Below are 25,399 nucleotides of genomic sequence, written 5' to 3'. Positions count from 1 at the left end.
TTATATGGAGAGAAATCCTGAGATGTTTTCCTCAAAAAACATAATTTCCTTACGACTGAAGAAAGAAAGACATGAACATCTTGGATGACAAGGGGGTGAGTACATTATCTGTAAATTTTTGTTCTGAAAGCATGTTGTGTGGAGAGAGGAATACTGGTCCACTTTAGTGATGTAAGCAAGTTTAATTTATTTGGGGCTAATGGGAAACATTTTGTTTGGTGTCAGCTGTGAAAAGTAAAAGGTGGAGGAGAAAGTGTCATGTTTTGGGGAATGTTTTCTGCAGCAGGAGTTGGGCCTCTTATACAGATACATGGCAGAGTGAATGCAAATGTTTATCAGAACCTCCTTCAGAAACATGCAGTTTCTTCCCTGCAAGCATCTCCCTATCAGCCTGCAATTTTCATGCAAGGCAATGCTGCCGCCACACCGCAAAACAGAAAAACGGAAAAGAAACAATGAAATGATTAAACGGCCGGCCCAGAGTCCAGGGGCCTCATTTATAAAGACTTGCGTAGAAACCATCCTTGATTTTATCTAAGAACTTTTCTGATTTGATCGTAAGAGCGATTCAGAGAAAACGAACGTACCACGAAATCCATGCGTCCGCCAGTCATTCGGTTATAAATCACAAATGATCGTGGAATTGTGTGCAGACGGTTTTTATAAATCTGTACTTTGATGTGGATTTGATCGTACGAACACTCTAAGATCAAATCAGTGCGTAAGAAAGTTTTATAAATGAGGCCCCTGATCTAAACCCGATTGAAAATCTCTAAAGAATACTTGGTGACAAAGGGCTAAGAAACCCACTAGTTACCAAACTATGAAGAAGAGTGAAGCAAGATCACACCATCGCAGTGTGAGAAACCTAGTGCTGTCCTGCGGCCGCAGATGTGCTGAAGTCATTCAAAACAAGGGCCTCTACTAATTTCTGACAGCTGCAACCCTCCAAAATTGAGTTGTAATCTTCTTTTGTGCTACAGTGGTTACTGTTTTCTAATTTCGATTGCTGTGTTTTCTACAAAATAAAGAATTTTGTTGAAATGCCTTGTCAAACATGTTAGTAGAACCATGGTATACCTACAGCTAATATTCCATCAAATTTTGAGTGATGAAGAAGAAGAAAAAAATCAAGTATTTCTAGATTGGATCTCCACTGTATGAAAGCACATATGCAGGGAGCTTTAAGATACACATCCTCATAACAACTGACAAACCGAGGATGACGTCATGATATGAAGTTAGGAGGAAATGATTTATTTAAAAACGGGGCTTTGGATCCCAGAGGCTCCTGTTTGCGGTTTCTCATCTTTTCAATATATCAGAGTATGATCTATGCACATCCGTTAGACATTAAAATACGGTGTCTCAATTTCAAGTAACACACTGTGTTTTATACACAGAGGCGAATAAAGATGCCGATTTGATACCGAAAAAATAAAACGTTTATTTGCTTTATCATTTGCTTTAAAATGTCTCCCTCTGATCCTCACTAGGTAAATACAACAGGAAATATGAGGTTATTTATCTGAGGTTTCGTATTAAAACCTGGTCTTGGCAATGGACACGTTCCTAAACCCTCTAGAAATCGACAATCAATTATGCTGCAAAGGCAATACAATGCAATCCAAAGTACAATCAGACATTCCACTGAAAACAACTATACTATACATGTACATGTACACATTGTGACTGGATCATAACTATACTTATATTTAAAAAATGTACAGTATCACATTTTTGTGTCTCAGTGCAAAAGATGTTCAGAAAGGAAACTAAAAAAGCAGTGCCCTTGATACATCCACGTAATGATCTTCCTTCGCATCCTCTAAACACAATAAAACATTTGGTCATTTGAGTGCTGGAAAACAATGAATAAATTACATGACACATTTTTCAATTTTACAGTCACTGTCAAGTAGCAGCAGAAAAATCAGCTCAGACGGTTTTAAATAATGCACTCATAACAGTGCATCGCTGTACTGACACAAACCATTCCCAGATACTAACAATGCAAACAATATTATTAACAATAATAGTAATCCAAATAACGATGACAAAAAGCTTGTTCGTACTGTATATGCACGTGTGCGCGTGTATGTGCGTGTATGCGTGTGTGTTTCGGTCAAAAGTTATTTACAGTGCATCAGTAAGTTCTCTGGCTTTGTTTTCCGTGTTTTTATATTCCAAAGGAAGGAGAAGAAAGGCAAATAAAAGTCCATGTCGCTAAACATCATCAGCTGGTGCATATGCTGTTGATGGTAATGATCGCTGGGTCCACCAGTCCCATCTCCTCGTGCTCGTTCACACAGAGCTGGTAGCCGCAGCCTCGCCGCCGCTTCAGGGGAGTGACTTTGACGTCGGGTTTGGCACGTGGCGGCAGAAGGAAGCCGACGCTCCCGGCGATGAGCATGTGCCAGATGCTGTGGATGTAGAAGTAGTTCTCCTCTGTCTCCACGAAGGCGTATAAGGCCACCGCTGATGTGGCGATGGTGGTGCCGGGGAACAGGAAAAAGACCCAGCGCTTCCAGGTCGGCGGGTAACAGCGGCGCCGGCGGATGGTGCGCACGGTCTGAAGAACGCAAAGCAGGAGACACAGTCAGTCATGAATAAATCAGCACGCTCTAAAACGCATGAATTAATAAGACACACAAACCAACTGGGTCATCAGGCACCAGTGGCACTTGTATCATCGGGTTCACCAACTCTGGTCGTCTCGTTTAAAGTACGGTTCACTAGTTGCAGCAGATGTAACTCCAATGAGAATCACTGTTTTTACCTTTTAAATGTATTAAAGCTGTGATTATACTGTAGGTAAAATTATTATTCCAGGTCATTTGCTGAACACATTTCTGGAAGTCAATTTCTGCCACTGCCCACTGCTTTGGTAAAACTTAATTTTGATATAAAAAGGAATCATTTATGACAAACAAGTTTAAATTATTAGTCATAATTCTCAGAAGCAAGTTACAATTATGAGCTAAAATGTAAGTAATTTTGTTGTAATTGACTTCTCCATTTCAACTTGTCATAATTTTGTCTTTTATGACTTTTTCAGAACTCTGGCTGTCATAATTTTAACCTTTTTTATTTGTTTCAACTGTCATAATTTAAATGTTTTGTCACAATTTTGTCCTTCTGTCATATTTATGACATTTTCCTCATAATTCCATCTGTTGTCATTTCAAATTTTTGTCAAAGAATATTACTTTTTGCTTTTGACTTGTGTCAATTTCATCTCATAATTATGACTTTAATCTCATACATTCGACTTTGTCACAATTTTGTCATATTTCATAATTATGGCTTAGTATCACATGAGTATGATTTATGTCATAATTATAATTTACAAAACTTTTTTGTTTTATGTGGTTTCTATAGGTAACTTGATTTAACCCTAAATCATATATTTTTTTGTATTTCATAATTATGATGCCAATTTTGTCATATTTCATAATTATGATTTAGTATCTCATAATTATGACTTTTATGTCATAATTTACAAAGTATTTTTTATGTGGTAGAAATAGGTTTCCATAGCTAGGTAACTTGATTTAACTTTGTGTAAGAGTAGTAAAATTATAATTTTGTTGCATTTCATAATTATGATTTAATATCTCATAATTATGACTTTTTATGCCATAATTATAATTTGCAAAGCTTTTTTTTATGTGGTAAAAATAGGTTTCTATAGATAGGTAACTTGATTTAACTTTGTGTAAGAGTAGCAAAATCATAATTTTGTCGTATTTCATAATTATGATTTAATATCTCATAATTATGTCTTTTTATGTCATAATTACAATTTGCAAAGCTTTTTTTATGTGGTACAAATAGGTTTAGGTACAAATAGGTTTTATGTGGTACAAATAAGTTTAGGTACAAATAGCTAGGTAACTTGATTTGATCCTATATAAGAGTAGCAAAATCATTTTTTTGTATTTCATAATTATAATGGCAATTGTGTCATTTTGCCATGTAGATATGACATAAAAAGTCATAATTGTAAGATACAAAATCATAATTATAACTTTTTATGGCATAACTATAATTTACAAAGCTAGGTAACTTGATTTAACCCTGTGTAAGAGTAGCAAATCATATTTTTTCAAATTTCATAATTATGATGCCAGTTTTTATGTCATAACTATAACACTTTTTTATGTGGTAGAAATAGGTTTCCATAGGTAACTTGATATATGTAAGAGTAGCAAAATTATAATTTTGTTGATTTAGTATCTCATAATTACGAATTTTGAGATTTGATGCCAGTTTTTATGTCATAATTATAATTTACAAAGCTTTTATTTTATGTGGCAGAAATGGATTTCCATAGTTAGGTAACTTGATTCAACCCTCTGTAACAATAGCAAAAACTCAGACAACATGTTAGAATTCACAATGAATCGTGACCTAATATTTTATTTGCATTTAATAAACCAAACAAATGTGCAAAGGAACTTAACAGCCAGTATGGATTTTCACTGTTTGGAAAAACAAACAAACAAACAAACAAAAAAACAACAACTCAAGCTATGACTCGAGTGGACTGATCTGCTACACCAAATATGACTGCTTTCACAATATTTAAAACACCTTTTTTGCTTACAATAATGATGCAGCGTAATAAAAGACACATTTTTGTTGGGAAGGTTGTTTTCAAAATCCATCTGGCTCAGATATCTGAGCTGGCCCCATTAGATTTAATACCCATGATGCTTCTGCAGACCCATAAAGATGCTCTGATATACACGAGCCACTCCTATTGGAGCTGGATCCGAACGCACACAGATATAAAGTTGGACATACAATTTACAGACTTCATAGAAATTCAATTCTCCAGCTTGTAGGGATCCTGATATTTATGAAGACTGTAAAGCACGCTGTCCACCCACACTTTGCACCACACACTCATCACACCGCTCATGCTCCTACTAATGCCATTACACGCTGTTAATCAGCTGTAGAGTAAAGAAACACTGTTTAACAGATGTAAACTTTATGGTTTGAACCGGACTCTTGCACAGTTGTCACCAAGCAGCATCTAGTGTCCATCAGACTTGCTCTACCACCTATAGATGTTCTCCAAGTCATTATTAACCTTCCTCCTGTCCTGCCAGTGCAGACAGAATAAAACTCTGTGCTTTTCTCTCTGTCTGTCATGACATTTCAATTATAATGTTTCACTGGGTTGACAACATGTAGACTAGAACTTTGCCCCAGGTTACAATTTTATAGCTATGGCATGAATTTTAACTGTGAAAAACTGTCCTGTGTGACTGAGGGAATATACAATGGGAGCTCCAGTACACACTCAAAGCTGATGTTTAACATCCTGCGACAGTATAGCAAGCCGCAGGATTGAAAGCAAGGGGCCGAAATGGCCGAGATGCTTTAAATCTCACTATTCTACATTGTTACCGCTGTCAAGCATGTGCAGCAGTCAATCAAACGCACACACATTCAGGTGACTGCTGACGACTCAATCACATTCTGCTGCATATTGGGAGGTGCGGGTCCTCCGAGACATCGCAAATCTCATATTCCCTCTGATTACCGATTCGACTCCAGCTTTTGTCGGCTTCCTGTTCAATTTCAAAACTTGAAGTTACTAAAGTTTGTGAAACTTTCTAACTGCTGAGGAATTCCATTTCTTGTCCTCCGTCACATTACAGTCAGATACTTCAAAAGATCTTTATCTGAAAATGTCCCAGAAAGCCTTCAAAGCCATAATGCATATTTTGTCATTTCCATACAATGGAAAGAGCACTCACTGAATCCTTTCTTACGCCAATTGTGCAAGTTTATTGAATTTACTGCTCAAGCGGCCTTGACGGTTATTTTACATGCATTTCGCTGTCAAAAAAATACATTTTATGGATTTTTCTAAAGACAGTTTAGCTGTGATTCAACCTGTGTTTATGCCAGCACCCATTCATTTTACTGTAGTTTATCTTTGAAGATACTAAAGAGGTAGAAACATTCATTCGATTCACTGTTCTTTTTTAGTTTTTGAAGTGCTATTACTTATCTATGTTCACCTCTAAATAATTATAAGAATTCATAATTATTAATTAAATAAAAGAATTGCAAAGTCAGAGCTGGAAACATCTTGAAAATTTTTCATTTTCCAATTTTTGTGAGTATGCAAATTGTATAATATTCTAGGTACACTTTTCTAGTAATTGTGCAGTTAATTCTCATATTGTATTTTCTGAGATATATGTCCTCTCCCCAAATTTATCAGTACTGAAACACAGTAACATATAATTTAAAAAGATGGGTTATATTGACCTATTAAGATTTAGCTTACATCTACCTTGTAAATACATTTCTTTGCTTTTTTATTAAAAAGTTTTCAGAGGTAAATCAATAACAATTGCAATTTTAACAATATTTCAAGTGTGATTTATGAGATTTTTTGTATTTTGAATACAATTTTTCTTTGTAAAAGACAAAAAGTTGATCATACTGATTTCAAACTTAGGGATTTGTTAGTTTAAACATACATTGAACCAAATCATAACATATTAGTTGATCATTTAATATACGTTATTTTGGACAAAACATCCCATGTTCCGTTGTGACTGCACATTTTAGGTAGTGACAGTAATGTTTTGGTAGCGACCACATCACATTACAGAATTTTACCTCACATAATGAAATACTACTAAACCATACTAAAATACAAAAAAAATCGCATGACTGTACTAAAATGCTGTTTATTTCCCCCAAATAAAGGATTATGTTTTCCTTTCTGTCACTACCGAAAAAATGATGACGTTTTAGTCATGACCGTTACGGTAGAAACAATCTCAAACACTGTATATAAAAAAAAAAAGTTGTTTCAACTTAAAAAAAAGTGTTCGTGCATGCTGCCTTAAAAATTTAAGTTTAGTCGACATGAAATGTTAAGTTGTACTACATGACAACTTGGATATTTGAGTTAAGTGAACTTAAAATTTTACAGGGGTCATAGGATGCCCATTTTATACAAGTTGATATGATCCTTTAGGATCTTAATGAAAAGTCTATAACATATTTTGGTTAAAATTCCTTTTTACTTCATCAAAATCAGCTCTACAAAAAAATCAACTTGTTGTTGTGGATGTTACTATAAATGCTAATGAGCTCTGCTCGCCCTGCCCTTCTCATCTCTCTGTGGAGTGATGAGCCTGTTTACTTTAGCCACATTTAAAAACAACTATTTCTTTTCTTTTTTTTTTTTTTTACAGTGAAGATGCTAATCAGCATATTGTGAGCTAGCATGGTTCTGAACAGTTGTACACACATAAACTAAACTTTATTTAAAAAAAAAAACAATGCGACTGCTTAACTACTAAAAGCCACTACTGAAACTACTGAAACTTCACCAAATATTTTGGTCATGACAATTTTAGATACGTTTGGGCCAAGCTCAAATATGCTAATCAGCACATGGTTAGCTAGCACGGCTCTGAACAGGTGTACACATATAAAAACTAAATGTTATGGAATAACTTCCAAAAAAGGGTGTTTTAATTATAGAAAAATAGTGTTCGGTAGTGACATTTTTTAAAGTTGCACACAGATTTTCTGACTTTTGAACACATTATCTCAAAATGATTGGACCCATCTCACCCTGTAGCTATGAGAGAGAGAGACACATAAATATTTCCTGATCATAAAGGAAAGGAAAGGAAAGGAAAGGAAAGGAAAGGAAAGGAAAGGAAAGGAAAGGAGGGGAAGTGAGGCCAAGTATGGTGACCCATACTAGGAATTTGTGCTCTGCATTTAACCCATCCAAGTGCACACACACAGTAGTGAACACACACACACACACACCGTGAACACACACCCGGAGCAGTAAATGTATAATTGCAGTTAAAATCAGTCTCAGACAGTGGACTAAAACATACAATGTTTAGGAAGTAACATGAAAATGAGGGGCACTTTTATTTTTAAATACATTTTCATAGCTTACAAAAATATATATTTTTTAACTTCTTTTTTTTTTTTTTTTACAAATCAAAAAGTTATTTGTTTAAAACACAATGGAATACATGCAAAAAATTATTTCAATATAATTTTCAAAGATTGAAATTTAGGGGTTAGGGTTTAGGACAGCCTATAAATGACGGCAAGTAAATTCTGATTTTATATATATTAAGCTTACTGATATGTTAAATATTATTGTGGGTTTCAATAGATAATAGAAGAATCTTGGAAAACATCTATGATTTGAAATTTAAAATGCTTTTTAAATTTGTTTTAATTTTTGTTGTGGGACAGCAGTTTGCACCAATTCTGTAGAATGGCCCATTTATGTCTCTTGCGTGTGTGTGCATGTGTCACGTTAATTTAGTTATATTAAATCATGTTCATTTAGTTTCATTAAATAATATTTTACCTAATAAAAAATAGTAACAAAATAATCAATGAAGAGTTCATTTAGTCATATATTTAAGTTGGATGACAAGACATTTTTATAGTGTATGCAAATATCAGCATCATTATGAGTTCACAATGAGTTTTACAGATTAAACCATTATGAGAAGGAAACATCCTGCCCTCTGTCAACATTTCCCCACTCATCAATCTCCAGGCACATAACAGGTGCATGTTTTGGAAAAGGACAGAATGGAAAACGGATGAGCTCTAAATGTGACACTTCACTGATGGGCCTAGTCTGAACCAACCCAACATAAACTAACAAAACAAAGCTTCATATTGGTGTACACCACAGCAAACCCCAGATATCCTGTTCTTCATGCTGCATACTGTTTATTGATGAGAATAATTCTCAAAATCTGCTTGACTCCAATATGACTTCCATTGAAACTGATTCTCATTTATATTTCACATTATAAGGCTGCTGTTTTGACAGTAGGGTTGGAATCCAACACCCACGATCCTGACCACATCCTTAAACAGTACAGGCAGCTCCTGAGATGAATCACACTTATTTAACTACCTCAGAGGGATACGCACTAATACGTTTCAAAGAATTCATCAGTCAAGCAGGATATGCCTTCAGATATTGATTAGATGACGCATGAATCAATGATGCCTGGACACAAGCTGAAACATGGTCTGCTTAGCATGCTTTCAGAGCATTGTTTTTTGAGGGAAATGCTACCATTTATGAAAGCAAAATGTATTATGAGCCCACAAGCTACTCAGCACAATTGTTTATGTTTTTATGTTATTTATTATTCTGTCTCTGAGGTGCTGCCGCATGCTTGAAGCTCAGTCAATATATTCACAGAATAGAAGCTTATTAACTAGAAACTAGTTAGCTATATAATTATGCCATCTGGACAAAAAAAATTAAGCAGAAATTAAATAAATATGAATGTTGGATGAAAACTTAAATTAACTAAATAGAAAGCTAACACTAAATAGAAATATATATATAATAATATAATATAATAAGCATTTTTAATATGTTAAATTTTCATTTTTAATTTAATTTAAGTGCTTATATATATATATATAAAGCACTTAAATTAAATTAAAAATGAAAATTTAACATATTAAAAATGCTTATTCAAGATATTTACAAATACTAATATAAATACTACTACATTAAATATTTTATTTATTTAAAGAAGTTTTACCAGTAGCTAATTCTGTACTTTTATCAGACTTTTAAAAGGATGAAACACATGAAAATAACACTTTTCTTTTATGTTTACAAGAAGTACTTAATCTTCTTTCTGCATCCAAAAATAAAAAGAAAAGAAAACGAAATTGTCATTTGATACTTTATGCAGTATTACAGGCCTCCCAGATTAATTCCTTTAATTAGTGGGACAAATCATAAATATTTCCTATTCATTTAAAATCTGTCAAAACACTTCCCAGATATTCAGACGTTGGATTACAGTGTATATATATATACACTACCATTCAAAAGTTTGGGGTAAGTAAATTTTTATTCTTTCTTCTTTTTTTTTCTCTCTTTTTTATTTAATACTTTTAATCACGAAGGATGAGTTAAATTAATAAAAAGTGATAGCAAAAACTTATATTGTTAGAAAATATTTACATTTTGAAGAAAGGCTGTTATTTTTAACTTTTAATTAATCAAAGAAACCAAAAAAGTATCACAGGTTCCAAGAAAATATTTGTTAGTACAACTGTTTCTAACATTGATAATTCTAATAATAAATCAGCATTTTAGAATGATTTCTGAAGGATCATGTGACACTTAAGACTGGAGTAACAGCTGACAGCTTTTCATCACAGGAATAAATTCTATTTTAAAGTATGTTAAAATAAAAAACATTTTGCAATATTACTGTTTTTTTCTGTATTTTTAATCAAATAAATGCAGCCTTGATGAGCATTAGAGACTACTTTACAGACTATTACAAGTCTTACTGACCCCAAACTTTTGAACGGTAGTGTATATAGAAGGAACTATTTCGTAATATGTGTCAGAGAATCTATAAAGTGGAGTTGCTGAAGCTCATAACAATAAACTGCATGAGTCATGGATCAATGTCTGTGAAACAGAGCCATGGGAGGTCACCACAGAGAAAAACATTACAGCTGATGACCACAGAAAGTTTGTAAAGACCTCCTCCAGGTTTCAAAGCATCAGTGAAACAATGAAATATTTTATATTTGAGAAGAGAGAGAAAAAAACCTTATCCCATATGTGAAGCAAGGGGAAGTGTAATGAAATTGGTCAGCTCTGCTGCATCAGGGCCTGGCTGCACTAAAGTTGTATCAGGAAATTCCACACCAGAAAGTGTTTGAGCCTGAATCTGAAACTCAGAAAGGTCATGCAACGTATAAAAGTAGCTGTATATCCACATCAAATACACTGTTATTATGGCTTACTCAGAATAGACTGCTGTGCCATGATCAAAAGAAGGCCATTTTAGCAAAACTTCCAAAAATAATTAAACAATTAACTATTAAAGCACCAGTCAATATACCTATCTGTTATGATCAAAACAGAAAGCTTTACAGAAAATGTTCTGACATACAGTGTCTTGCGAAAGTATTCATCTCCCAGATACTTATGCAATGGAATCATTTAAGTTTTTTAATACATTTGCAAATATGTTAAAAATTAGATTTTTGCTTTGCCAATATGGTGTATGGAGTGTAAATTGATGTGGACAAAGAGTCATTCAAAGCAGTTTAACATAAGGTAGCAACATAACAAAATGTATAAAAAGTATGGGCTATATGGGCTTTTTTTAGAAAGATTAATACAGCAATGCAGACAATTCCAAAGGTTTCTTATTCTTCCTTTCACAACGCCGTGTTTTAAACATCATGTACTTTTCTTTGGTTTCTAGGCTCTATCTCAAGCATTATTCTGGTGTAAAAATAAAATGTGTATTGCACTAGCAGGTGTAATTTGATTTGAAGTGTTAGAATTCAAATTGTAGCTGTTATTGGATATAACAAATAAAACTCAAATCTCACTGTAAGGTTGAGAGAGAAGACCCATCCAGACAATATCCTTCCCTCTCTGTCTGTGACTTCTGCTTTGTGTCTCAATAGAGAGCAAAAGAAAGGTTCTGCAAGTAATTTTTTTTTTTTTTTTACTTCTAATCAACTGTGGCCCTTACGACTGCTCTAATTTAAGCTCTTCTGTGTGCATTCAGAATGCAGAGCCCAAAAACACAACAAGAGGATCACAGAAGATAATGATAAACTGCACTGTAAACAAATTGTGTGGATGTAGCATGTCACAAGCTTGATAAATTGTAGCTTTTTCCTAAGTGCTAAAAAGGATGTGAGAATCACACAGTGGGACGCTTTGTACTGTGTTTGCGTAGGCTCGGGGAGCTTTGAAATGGAGGTGTCAACTGACATGTTTTAACTACAAGGCCATTATGTGCCATGGAGATGATAGACGTGCGTATTTGAAAGTCACTGTCACATTCATTGAATTTTAGATAGAATTAGAGTAATCTGTTCTCTTGTCTTTCAATATGACATTCAGAACATTTCAGCCTATTCATGTATTCATAGTCTGTTAATAATAGCTATTTAGGTAATACGATCAACTAACATTTTAACACTATTATTTTGAACAAAAATGTGTTAACTTCAATCAAAAACATGTTTGAGTGCAACGATGTAGCACCTCAAATTCAAAATAACAAAATCCAAATGTGTGAAATGTGATTTTTCTCATTCTGTTCTATCAGAAGCTTTATGAGTGCCTACAAATGTGAGTTTAGGTCACGGGAGGAAGAAATGATCTCTGCTTGTTGTAGTTTTGTTGAACATTTGCTACTCTCTCTCATTATTTCTCTCTCACACAATACAGTATATCTTTGTAGCTGCAGTAGTAGTTCACATGCTCCTTTTCTCTCTGCATCTATATATCCAGCAGCACATTCAGACTCAAGGGAGGACGTGCTTCTCTCACTCAACTGTAATTTGCCAGAGGCTCTGGCAAAGACTTTTCCTTGTCCAACACCCATTATTTTTTTATCATCTCACTTCAGGAAAGCAGTGTGGTCGCTTGAGGAATTAGCATAAAGCACAAGCTGCCTGGTAATGGAACAGCGAGGGCGTCTCTAATACTGACAGAACAGAGAAACTTTTAATGCCACACCATGCTAATGCGCAGATAAATGCAGTCTTGAACGAGGGGGTGTATGCTGGACCAGGTAACGTGAAATGCCTTCATAAACTATAGATATTGAAAAGGTGCTTTGTTGTCACTCAACAGTCAAAGAAAAAAACAGCGCTGGCATTTAACTGCCAGATCCATCAGACTGAAAGAACATGGTTATTTTTGGACACAGGCAAACTGCCTTATAATATGATGTTTTTATTACATCTACAAACAATCATACATTTATTTTATCCACTTACAAAGCTGAAAAGCTTTGTTTTACCTGTACAAAAAAACAGCTTTTAACCAGCAAAAGTTGGTTTGTTTGTCTGTTTGCTTGAGGATTTTGCACCTAGTCTGGCTGTCCACTGGACCAGCTCAAGACCAGCTTAAACCAGCTAAGAGCTGCTTAAACCATTTGGGAGTACACCAGGCTGCCTAGCTGGGCCAAGTTGAAGGGTCAGCTAAGCCAGCTAAAGACAAACTTAAATCAGTTAAGACTGGCCTAAACCAGCAGGGAGACCAATTAGCTGTCTAGTTAAAATGTAAAAGCTACTTTGCTAGGCTGGAGGATCTGCTAGACCTGATGAAGTCAAGCCTAAACCAGCTGAGGCATTGGTGGGGAACCTGGGAGATCTACTGGCAGCTTAAAGGATTAGTTCACTCCAGAATTAAATTTCCAGATAATTTATTCACCCCTGTGTCATCCAAGATGTTCACGTTTGTCTTTCTTCAGTCGGAAAGAAATTAAGGTTATGAGGAAAACATTCCAGGATTTTTCTCCATATAGTGGACTTCAGTGGGAATCAATTGAAGGTCCAAATTGCACTTTAAATGCGGCTTCAAAGGGCTCTACATGATCCCAGCCGAGAAATAAGGATTTTATTTAGAGAAGCAATCTGTCATTTTCTGTAAAAAATGAAAATGTATATACTTTTTAACCTTAAATCCTCATTTTGCAATAGCTCGACTTACATAATCACGTCAAAAAGATCACGCTAGACGTAGGCGGAAGCATTGACCCAGTGTTAACAAAGTGAATGTGCAAAAAAAAGTCAAACGCCCTTTACAAAAAAGGTAAAACAATGTTTGGATGATTTTAAAGTTCAAGTTTTCATCCCACTCTACCTTTCTGAACAGGAGTACACAGATGAAGAACTAACCGCCCGACATGATTACAAAATGTGTGAAGTCTTTAGAAAATCACCAATCTTTTCCCTAGATAAAACCCTTATTCCTTAGCTGGGATCATGTAGAGCTCTTTGAAGCTGCATTGTAACTACAATTTGGACCTTCAAACCATTGGCCATCATTGAAGTCCACTATATGGAGAAAAATTCTGGAATGTTTTCCTCAAAAACCTTAATTTCAAGAGTGAACCAATCCTGTAAAACCTGCATGGCCAAGGAGAAGGCAGACTAGACCAGCTGGAAGACCAACTGGCTGTCCAGTTAGGGTTATACTATCTAAAGACCTGCTTGGGCAGGCTGGAAGACCAGCTAAGACCAACTTAAAACCAGACTATTTGCTGGTTTACGCCAGTAGTTTCAGTAGATGTACGTTTAGAAGATGTGACAATCAACAATGCCTTTGTGTTGCAACCACAACTTCAACATCTGTCAATTCTTTATGCTCTGAGCCACGTCTAGTGTAACTGAAATCCATTCTGGCATGTTTTATTGATATATTAAACATTTAATAAGGATGCATTACAGCCCTAAACACATGGAATCGATGCATGTGCATAATACTACTTACCCAGGCAATGGCCATGATGCCTAAAGCAAAAAGACTGGGGCCCAGCAGGTTCCACAGGCCATGACGGTCCAGCTGTAAGGCCATTGACAGAGCCATCGCCCCCAGCAAGTACAGCACCTAGTAGGAGAGTGGTAAAAGGAAAAATATTAGTCCAAACATCGACAAATCATCATGTCTAGAGGCAATAGTGAATCCCCAGTCCAATTAGGACCATCTTGCATTGGCCACCCTCTGCCAGACTGACTGTAAGTAAGGAGGTGGTGCTAAAAATGTCTCTCTCGCTCTCTTTCCTTCCCTCCTAAAGTTCAGTACTGTTGTGACATGGGTGATTTGATTAGTGTCTGCAAACTGCAGCACTCAGCAAAACACATTCACAGGCGCGCACACGCAATCACCTAACGCATATAGAAACCTTCTCCGTAGAGGAGAGCTATTTTTTCTTGTTCCTTCCATTAGACGCTTCTATCACAAACAGCAGTCCTCTCACTTTATTTCTCTGATTCTAAATTACTCACACATGAAGTTACTCACATTCCTACTGTCTTTCTCCCCACACTCCTTTCCTAAAATCTCACTCTTTCCCTCTGTGCACATACACACACCTGAAAGTGTCCACCTATATTTACTCTGCTCCACAGCGAAATGTCACCATCATTATGACAGCACATGACAGACTGCTGACATTCGTATATTTACACTCTGTGTAAGCGCTTTACTGAGGTGGACAAAATTTCTGCTCTCTTGCACATCTTGGAAAGCTCTTTTCTTGGCAATAAAGTCCATGAAAAACTACTGGCCTCTATGAATCACACAAAATGAATTTATAGAAATTGATGACACAAGAAATATCCAGCATTTCTGGGCCTCAGTGTCTTCATATGTAATTTTAACTATCAGATTGTGGTTCTTTTATACAGCGGCCCTAAAAGACAACTTTGGACATGTACAGTACAATACTTTTAAAAACGCTGAGGTCGGTAAGCCTTTTAAAGTTTTTAAAGAGGTCTTTTATGCTCCTCAAGGCTGCATTTTTTTTTTTAATAAATCAAACTGTAAAAAAACATTAATACTGTGAAATATTTAAAAAATTAAATGTGCTTCTTAAATAAAATTTTCTGATAATTTACTCAGCCTGATGTCATCCAAGATGTTCATATCTTTCTTTCTTCAGTTGAAAATACTGTAAAACATTCCAGGATATCAACGGGTTGAAGATCCAAATTTCAATACAGCTTCAAAGTACTTTACACGATCTCAGCCAAGGAATAAGGGTCTTATGTAGCAAAATGATCTGTCATTTTCTAAAAAAAAATGTGTATATACTTTTTAACCACAAATGCTCATCTTTGTTGAAGTTGAAGGAGAAAATACCCTATCTTTTCACGAACTAACCACACGTGAGTGAAGTTGTAGACACACATCACTTGAATTTGTGGTTAAAAAGTATAAAACATGTTATTTCTTTTTGAAAATGACAGATCATTTAGCTAGATAAGACCCTTATGTAGAGCCTTTTGAAGCTACACTGAAACTACAATTTGGACCTTCAACCCCTTGATCCCCATTGAAGACCACTAAATGGGAAAATCCTGGAGCGTTTCCTCAAAAACCTTAATTTTTTTTTTACAAAGAAAAAAAAACATGAACATCTTGGATGGTGAGTAAACCATCAAGAAATTTTAATTCAGGAGTGAACTAATCCATTAATATTTAATGTCAGCATTCTTTAATAAATAGAAAGTTTATCAGAACAGTATTTATTTGAGATAAAAATCATTTATGATACTATACAATTCTGCTTAAAAAATTGTACTGACCCCAAACTTTTGAATGGCAATATAGGTTTAAACTTTTTTTCTTTATTCAATGCAAATACATTCATATTTTTTTAGCTCACTGAATGTTAGCCAATTGTACAAAAAACACTTGAGAGCACAAAGTGGAAAAACCACAAGGTTTATAAAAACTGAGTGTTCGCAACTGAGTGATTTTTACCTGTTTGATAATGGATTTGAGTCTGGCCATAGCGATGACAGTGACCCATACAGACATGAGCGAGCCGAGGAAGTCACAGAACTGCAGCACGTCGTACTCCATGATGCAGAAGACCACAATGCCTGGCTGGTCACAGGCATGATAAAACTGATGAGGGGTGAAAGAAGAAAACAAAAGGTCAGAGGAAGCATGAATAAAATATGACACTCTGACATGTCACTGGTTCCTAACTATAATCTCCATACTTCAGCTGCCACTGATATGCTGAATTAGGACTCACGATGGGTTTGAGAGTACAGAAGGAGATTCTTAATACATTAATTAGGCATGTCCGGTTAAAACTGGAACAAAACTGAATGCAAATCTAGTATAAAATATAAATTATACATTAGTTCCAGTTCTTCTATCTGACTGGTCCATTAAGTTCATTTACAAGTTACCATGGCTTCAAAAATATCCAAGCAGAATTTAGAGTTGGAATTATTTCTTAAAGTTATTTTAGTATTTTTGTAAGTTGTACATACAGTGCCTTGCAAAAGTATTCATACCCCTTCATTTTTTTCACATTTTGTTTTGTTGCAGCATTATGTTAAACTGCTTTAAATTAGTTTTTCCCCACATCAATTTACACTCCATACACCATAATAATGACAAAGCAAAAACCAGATTTGCAAATTTTACAAATTTATTAAAAATAAAACACTGAAATAAGTACATTCCATAAGTATTCATACCCTTAACTCCTTTAGCACCTTTACAGCCTCAAGTCTTTTTGGGTATGATGTGACAAGCTTTGCACATCTGCATTTGTCAATTATCTGCCATTCTTTGCCTCACCTTTTCACCTCTCAAGCTCTGTCAGCTTGGATGGGGGCTGGCAGACATTTTCTAGAATCCTAGTTGTTCCAATCCTCTTCCATTATGGATAATGGAGGCTACATGCTTCTGTGAACATTCAATGCAGCAGATTTTTTTCTGAACTCTTCCCTAGATCATTGCCTTAACGCAAGTCTGTCACTGAGCTCTACAGGCAGTTATCTTGACCTCAGGACTTTTGCATTTTCAGCTGTTAGACCTTTTCTGAGAGGTGTGTGCCTTTCTAAATCATACTCATTCAAATGAATTTCCACACTTTAACTTCGCTCAAAGTAACATCTAGAGGCAATATGAATGCTCCTGAGCTAAATTTCGAGTGTCCCAGAAAAGGGTATGAATACTTATGCAACAGGATCTTTTCAGTTTTTTTTTCTAATAAATTTGCAAAGTTGTTACAAACCTGTTTTGTGCTTTGTCATTATGGTGTATGAGATGTAGATTGATGTGGGAAAAAAAGTAATTTAAAGCAGTTTAACATAATGCTTCAACAAAACAAAATGTGAAAAAAAAATGAAGGGGTATGAATACTTTTGCAAGGCACTGTATCTTTTCATTTCATTTTAGGAGATTCATACCTACAGAGTATGTCATCAAGCAGCCAGCAATTTAAAGTCCCCATGAAATCACAAGTTTTTTTGGCTTTTCATATAATTATGTTAGCCTTAGGGTTATCTATAAGCTAGTGTGTTTCAAAACAATGGCAAAATTTGCAATTACAAGATATAAGCATTCAAAACCTGAACTCTCTAATAACCTTAACAATTTTGATGACATCAACCTGCACTTAAGTTTCTCATCATACTTTCTGTTCAATCAAATGCTCTCTAGATTCCTAAGTGTCCCGCCCCTACACTATAAATAGAGACTGAAGCTGTGGCTGAAATTGTACATAGTGAACTATAAAGGGGATTGGGAACGATTTAGGCAGTGTAAATATGCTTTCCATTGGGGCGAAAGAAGCCTTGTTTTAAGCTGTGCCACATGAACCACCGGAGTGCGCACACAATCTGAAAAAAAATCGGACCCATTTGAACTCTACACACAATTATGTATTTTATAGCGATATGGATGAGATTGTGGATGCCATACACTATCAAATGTGGCTTAAAGGCTCTGTCCCAAGCTGTGATATAAAATGCAATTGGCTATTTAAAACAGGGGGTGGGACTGCTTGATATGTCCCACCCTGTCTTCCTGTTTCAGTTGAAATTACGTCAACACATAGAATAACGCTGTGTGTTTTAAAGCACTTCTGTGGACCTTTAAATGTTTATACTAGCCCAAATTTGGGGATATGTTTTTGATGTTTGGTTTAAACCAGGCCTTCAAACTCACAGTAGAAAAGAACATGGTGAAAATATAGACAGATGCCTCCAGCAGGTAATGACTGCGGATAGCGATGGTCACAGGTGGGACGAACATCAGGTTGCTGAGGCACAGAAGGAGAGTTGAGAGCAGCTGGAAGCCGTATGAGTAAGCCTCGGTGTTATCTGTGCAACCCCATCCATCCCAACCTAGAAAAGCACACAAGCATTATTAACCAAAATGGTCTTGGATGTTGGAATCCAAATGTTCCTGAAAGATGCAGTTTTAAGTGTAAATTTTGAAAGCTTTAGTCCCAGTTCACTGTAATTACGTGGAAATGAGTGTGAAAAATGTGTTCAAAATTTCTTTTAAAAGAAATTTTCTACAGAAGAAAGTTATACAGGTTTGGAATGACAAGACGGTGAGTAAATGACGACCTAATTTGAATTTCTGGAACCATTATCTCTTTACAAGTAAGTACACTACTGGTCAAAAGTTTGTGGTTTTGACTTTGATAATGATCAGAAATGTTTCTTGAGCAGCAAATCAACATATTAGAATCATTTCTAAAGGATCACGTGACACTGAATACTGGAGTAATGGCTGCTGAAAATTCAGCTTTGCAGCACAGGAATAAATTACATTTTAAAATATATTTAAACAGAAAACTGTTGGTTTAAATTGTAATAATATTTCACAATATTAATGTTTTTACTGTATTTTTGACCAAATAATTGCAGCCTCGGTGAGCATTTGAGACTTCTTGTAAAACATTGAAAAAAACGTACCAACCGCACATTTTTGAAAAGGTAGTGAAATAAATAAATAAATAAAATAAAACACACACATTGGCAATGCATGTAAAGCTAACAAAGGGAAAAAAGCATCACAGAAATACACATGTACTTTCTTCGTTGTTCACACACACAGTCTGTTCCTCATCTGTCAGCTGTTGTAAACAGCTTCATAAATATAGATTGGATTCAGGCGGCCTACTGTTATATAAACACCATGAAGGAAATAGATGTACTGCACCTCTAACCTCTCATAGAAAATGGCAGAAAGCATACCACAAATCTTTCTGATTACGAAGCCTTAATTAGCCCAACCACAAACAAAAATCCTCAAAGGCATGTAGTGATTGAAGTCTCGCTGAGTGTCGACAAAGACGGTCAATTGAGCTTTACCAGACACTCGAGAACAGAGAAGAGCTTTGCATGCGTGCTGTATCAGAGCGCTCAGCTGTTTGCCAGAAAACATTCATTAAAAGGGTAAATTTGTCTATGCTAATGACAAAAGAAACTATGGGTAGGAATCCAGGGGGAGAGGGGAAAACGAGGCACCAGAGCTTTATAATGGCGCTGTAATTGAGAGGTTGTGATTAGCATATTTCTCAGGATCATCAAATGTCCTCTAATTAAAAACCACTTGATTTGTGATCTCATAGTTATACAGCGACATGATTGGCACATGTGTAATTGAACCATTTAACGTGCCAATTAACTTTGATTGGCATCTGACAGTAGAGGAGAGAGATAATAAATGGAATTATAAAATATTACTGTGATTATCATCATATTAACCACAAGGGTGATAACACCCTGGGGAGGAAGGCATAGACTTGTTCACTTAGTTAAATGACACAAAATTCTTGCTCCTTCATTTTCCTGAAAGATAAAGTTTCAAGGTGTTTTTCGTGTCACATTATAAGTGTAGGAACCGAAATTGGTCCAGCATGCTACTTCTAAGGACTGCTGGGGGAGATCTGCACCACTTTTGATATATGACACATAATTGCATCTAATACATCAAACATGGCAAGTGTAGAGTTGATTCTTGAAAAAAACAAATCAAAAGAAAAAAAACTACCTTTCAAAAGTTTTAAGTTACTTATTTACAATTTAATTGATCAAAAGTACCAGTAAAAATATGTATAATGTTACAAAAAATACCTTATCAAAAAATACCTTATTATAAAGTGTTACCCGAAAGGCTTTGAGTGCTTACCTGCTTTACACTCGCATGCAGCATACAGGTAGTTGTTGGTGCGCAGGAGTTTGCACTGTCCATAGGTGCCACAGTCATTGATGCAGGGGGTCAGGTAAGAGCGAAGGTACACCTCAGCTGTTACATTAGTACACATCTCAAACCTACACAAGAACATAGAGATGATATGAAAGAAGTGACAAGTAGAAAATAAGCTTTCAGGAAAATCACCAAGAATTTACAGAACATTCTGTGAATTCTAAGAATTCTGAAAACCTTTTTTCCATGCAGTTACAACAAATGGGGATTGACGCTTTTAGGGTTGAGAAACAGCCCAAAATTAGAGATGTTATCTTCTGTGTTTCTTACACCCAGCTATAGTATGGCTTCAAAAGAATTATAGTTGCATAGATCACTTTTACGATATTTTTATGGTGCTTTTGTGTCCTTTTTTGAGGTTGAACTCCTCAGTCCTATTTATTGTACCTTTACTGAAAATACAAAGCAGCAAAGTCTTTTTCTTCAGTCAAAAAAAAAGGAAAACATTCTAGTTTACTCCATGTAGTGGACTTCAGTGGGGATCAGTGGGTTGAAGGTCTAAATTGGAGTTTCAATGCAGCTTCAAAGGGCTCTACACAATCCTAGGGTCTTATCTAGCAAAACGGTCTGTCATTTTCTAAAAAAGTAAAATTGATATACTTTTTAACCACAAATGCTCATCTTGCACTAGCTTGACCTCACGCTTTACATAGTCACATTGGAAAGGTTGTGATGTAGTCAAAAGCCCTGACCCAGTCAAAGAAATTCAAACACCCTTTACAAAAAAATGTCAGATTATTTTAAAGTTGAAGGAGAAAATCAGATGGAGTTTTTCGCCTACACTACCTTTCTGAACCAAAGTACACAGACAAAAAACGAACAACACGTGACCTTTCAATGTGATTATACAATGCATGAAGTGTTAATGTGCATCGCAGAGCTAGCTTAAGACAAGCATTTGTGGTTAAAAAAAATATATACATTTTTATTTTTATTTTTTAGAAAATTACCAATCATTTAGCTGGGATTGTGTAAATCGCTAGCCTGGAAAAAATCCAGACCCTAATCTATTAAGATTAAGGGTCTGGCATCGAGCAATGAAAAGGACCTAACTCAAGGGGCGGCACCAAGCATGCATTTGAAACTCTCACTGCACGCAATTGGATAACGCCACGATCAATCACAACAATACACGGTGTGAACTGATAGATTAAATTCTTGCCGTATCCAGTCGGCAAAACAGCAAAAACGTCCTTCTTGCGAAGGAACGATTAGAGCGCGGTTTTCTGTTCCTCTTTTATATGAAAAGCCAAGTCTAACTCGTTCATTGTAGCGGCCAAAGCAGTTTCAGACAACTGGTGTTCATCTGTAGCCAACTTTCAATAGTTTACTAAATGATTCCGGATGTCGCAGCGCTGTCGTCATCAGCTTAGCTCGCCTCTGGCCCGCCTACATCAGATACACCGAATTGATTGGTTCCCAGAACTGCTTACGTAATGCAGTAACGTGCATCATTGCTCGATACCAGAGTGTCTTGCAGAGACAATTCAAATTGTGCTCTCGAGAGACCTCTGGATTTCCAGGGTAGTAAATCGCTGCTTTGACACTGCAATTTGGACCTTCAACCCACTGGCTCCCATTGAAGTCCACTATGTGGAGAAAAATCCTGGAATGTTTTCCTCAAAAACCTTAATTTCTTGTCGACTGAAGAAAGACATGAACATCTTGGATGAGTGAGTAAATTATGGAAGTGAACTAATCTTTCAGGACAATATGGGATGTAAATATATGAAAGTTAAAACTGATTCAAAAAGAAAAGCAGATATGCTGTGATTTCTATGGTATACTCTTAAAAATAAAGGTGCTTTAAAAGGTTCTTCACAGCGATGCCATAGAAGAATCATTTTTGGTTCCACAAAGATCCATTCAGTCAAAGGTTTTTAAAGAACCATCTCTTTCTTACCTTTTTATAATCTGAAGAACCTTGTTTCGCCAAAAAGAACCTTTTGTGAAACAGAAAGGTTCTTCAAAAGTTAAAAGTTCTTTGTGGAACCATTTAGACAAAATGGTTCTTCTATGGCATCGTAAAGCGTGTAGTGTGAAAATGCATACTGTACAGCCTCTGTGTGCAATTTGAAAATGAAGATATCAAACTTAACATGAACTCTCACTGTCAGAATTCATTTTCATTTTAAATGAGATAAAGAAAGGTTACGAGAGTCTAGGTCAACATAAAAGTGAATTTATGAATTGCTTCACAAGTACTGTAGCAGAGCAGCTCACGTGCCGCTACTACTGCACTTGCTAAATGATGAAGGTAAATACATGGAGTGCTATGAATATTTTCCATCCTTTTCTCAGCAACTGCAGTCTGATAATTTAGTGCAGAAACACAAACAGAAAGACATGCAAATGTGCTCACCCGTGTTCAGTGGCACACAGGGATCGCAGACTCAGATACCACGTGCCCGTCTGCGGATAGGGAATCCTCAGCTTGGTGATATTTGTGGTGGTGTTTATGGAGAGATGAAATCCTGAAACTGATTCTGATAAAAAAAAAAGCACACAAACAGGTAAAGGACAAAACAAAACCTAGTGCCACCATTAGCCATGACTGAACTCACAATTGTTATTGTGAGCGTTCTAAAGAAACCCCTGGAAAGTGCATATCTGAGTGATGTGCTCAACCATAAAATGGACCATAAAAGAAAATTCATGTGGTAGAAGCAAGTTTACCATCTCACCTGCAACCACGCGATGCAATTTATGTTGCATTTGCATAGAAATAGAGACATCTTTCTTTGTTTCACCTGAATTGTTTCCAAAAAAGGCACTTCATTGTTTTTATTGTCATGATTTTGGATCAAAGCCCTAGGGAACTTGAGTTGTCTTCATGAACATTACAGCAAAGGGCACTGGCCCAAAGCAATTTAAAAGACAACCAGAAATAAATTTAAACATTGCCTGCCCTTACACTTTTTCTCTGCACTTTAAAATAAAGAAAATCCATTGCAAAAAAATATGGTAACAGATTTTCAACAGTTTTTCACTAAAAATCACACTATAGTACATATAAATATATATTAAAAAAATATTTGAATAGAATTTAATCAAATTTAATGTGATTATATTTACTAAATAATATATATAAGATTGTCATGTCTTTCTGTCTTCAGTTGAAAAGAAATTAAGGTTTTTAAGGAAAACATTCCAGGATTTTTCTCTATATAATGGACTTTAATGGAAGCCAACAGGTTGAAGGTCCAAGTTTCAATGCAGCTTTAAGGCTCTACACTATCCCAGCCAAAGAATAACAGTCTTATGTAGCAAAATGATCAGTCATTTTCCAAAAAAAAAAAAAAAAAAAAAAAAAAATATATATATATATATACACTTTTTAACCACAAATGCTCATTGTGCACTAACTCTGCATCCATGACTTCACGTTGGAAAAGTAATCTCCTCCAACTTAAAAATTGTCCGACATTGTTGTTTTATTTTTTTTGGAAAGGGCGTTTGACTTTCTGTGCACGTTTGAAACACTGGGTTTGTACTTCCATCTCTGTCACACATGCATGATTACGTAATGCGTGAAGATGAGCATTTGTGGTTAAAAAGTATACATTTTTTTTTAAAAATTATGAAAAAGACAGATTGTATCACTAGATAAGTTCATGTAGAGCCCTTTAAAGCTGCACTGAAACTGCAATTTGGACCTTCAACCTGTTAATCCCCATTGAAGTTCACTATACGGAGAAAAATCCTGGAATGTTCTCCTCAAAAACTTTAATGTCATTTTTGACTGAAGAAAAAAAAAACTCTGGGATGGCATTAGGTTGAGTAAAGTATCAGGATTTTTTTATTCTGGAAGTGAACTAATCCTTTAAAATTGCAAACAATATTACAAAATGTGACGGTGAAGATATTAAACATACTACATATGAGACTTAAAGAGCTTCGTCTTAGATTAAATCATAGACTGTCTTACCAGATTCACATGAGACTGATGTGTTGTCGTGAAGAGACAGGGGCATCCCATGATTCAGGCAGCCAAAGATCGTAATGTTCTCTCCTTTCACTGAAGACTGGAGAGGGAAAAAAATACAAAATAGGTTTGAATCCTGTTAAAGATAAGTGAACATCAAAGTTAATTAACAAGTTACTTTGAAACACAGACAGTGGGTGACACAAAGCAGGTCAAATGAGGGTTTGGCAGGCAAAGGAGAGGGCTGTGATATAACTGTTGGAGATGTGATAATTTCATAGGAATATCAAAGGAAACGAGGTTCTTTGTAGCTGAGCGAAAGGCCAATCATCTCCCACAGCAAGCCCCCTTATCCACAGACATCTGAAAATAAAGATGTTCGCCCTTGCCTTTCACCCCGTTCATAAATAATACAGAGAGGCCTGATGAATAAGAGAATCCAGGACATGAGGCAAATTAGTGATCTCTCTCACATTCATAAATTGTGTGTGAGAGAGAGAGGGAAAATAACACTTTGAAGCAAAGTATCATGTTCTCTGACTAATCAGAGTTATTCATTACATTTTACGACAGCAAGCAGTCGGACAGTCATGAGATAAGTTAATAATTTAATGACATGTTCTTGGTGCCATCTAACCCCAAAGAAACCATATACATTGGTTTTTCGAGATCTCTGCACTGTAAAAGTAAAAGTCTATGCACTGCATCAGTTAAAAAATGGTGATTTTTTTTGGCCCAGGCAGTGTATATATCAGTCAAACGTTTTTGAACAGAAAAATGTTTACTCTTTTTTTTAAAAGAAGGATTTATCTGATCCAAAGTATAGCAAAAACTGGACAATTTTGAAATATTTTTACTATTTAAAATAACAGTTTCTGTTT

At 35.6% G+C, this 25,399-nt stretch overlaps 1 protein-coding gene across 1 annotated transcript in view; it reads right to left on the bottom strand.

Moving 5' to 3' along the window:
• Positions 1–1,366: 1,366 nt before the first annotated feature.
• The window catches only part of tmem8b (transmembrane protein 8B), a 183,651-nt gene continuing 159,618 nt past the window's right edge, over positions 1,367–25,399 (bottom strand). The window contains exons 7-13 of the mRNA XM_073840667.1: positions 24,522–24,618; positions 22,956–23,079; positions 20,516–20,658; positions 18,539–18,717; positions 16,328–16,474; positions 14,333–14,449; positions 1,367–2,572 (exon numbers count right to left, since the gene is read on the bottom strand). Of these exons, the coding sequence (XP_073696768.1) occupies positions 2,237–2,572; positions 14,333–14,449; positions 16,328–16,474; positions 18,539–18,717; positions 20,516–20,658; positions 22,956–23,079; positions 24,522–24,618 (1,143 nt within the window). The 3' untranslated portion in view covers positions 1,367–2,236. The remainder of the gene's footprint in view (positions 2,573–14,332; positions 14,450–16,327; positions 16,475–18,538; positions 18,718–20,515; positions 20,659–22,955; positions 23,080–24,521; positions 24,619–25,399) is intronic.

The sequence above is a fragment of the Garra rufa genome, chromosome 5, assembly GCF_049309525.1.
Source record: "Garra rufa chromosome 5, GarRuf1.0, whole genome shotgun sequence".
Classification (NCBI taxonomy): Eukaryota; Metazoa; Chordata; class Actinopteri; order Cypriniformes; family Cyprinidae; genus Garra; species Garra rufa.
Note: the sequence above shows the minus strand (reverse complement) of the source record. Positions and strands in the feature narration are given on the sequence as shown.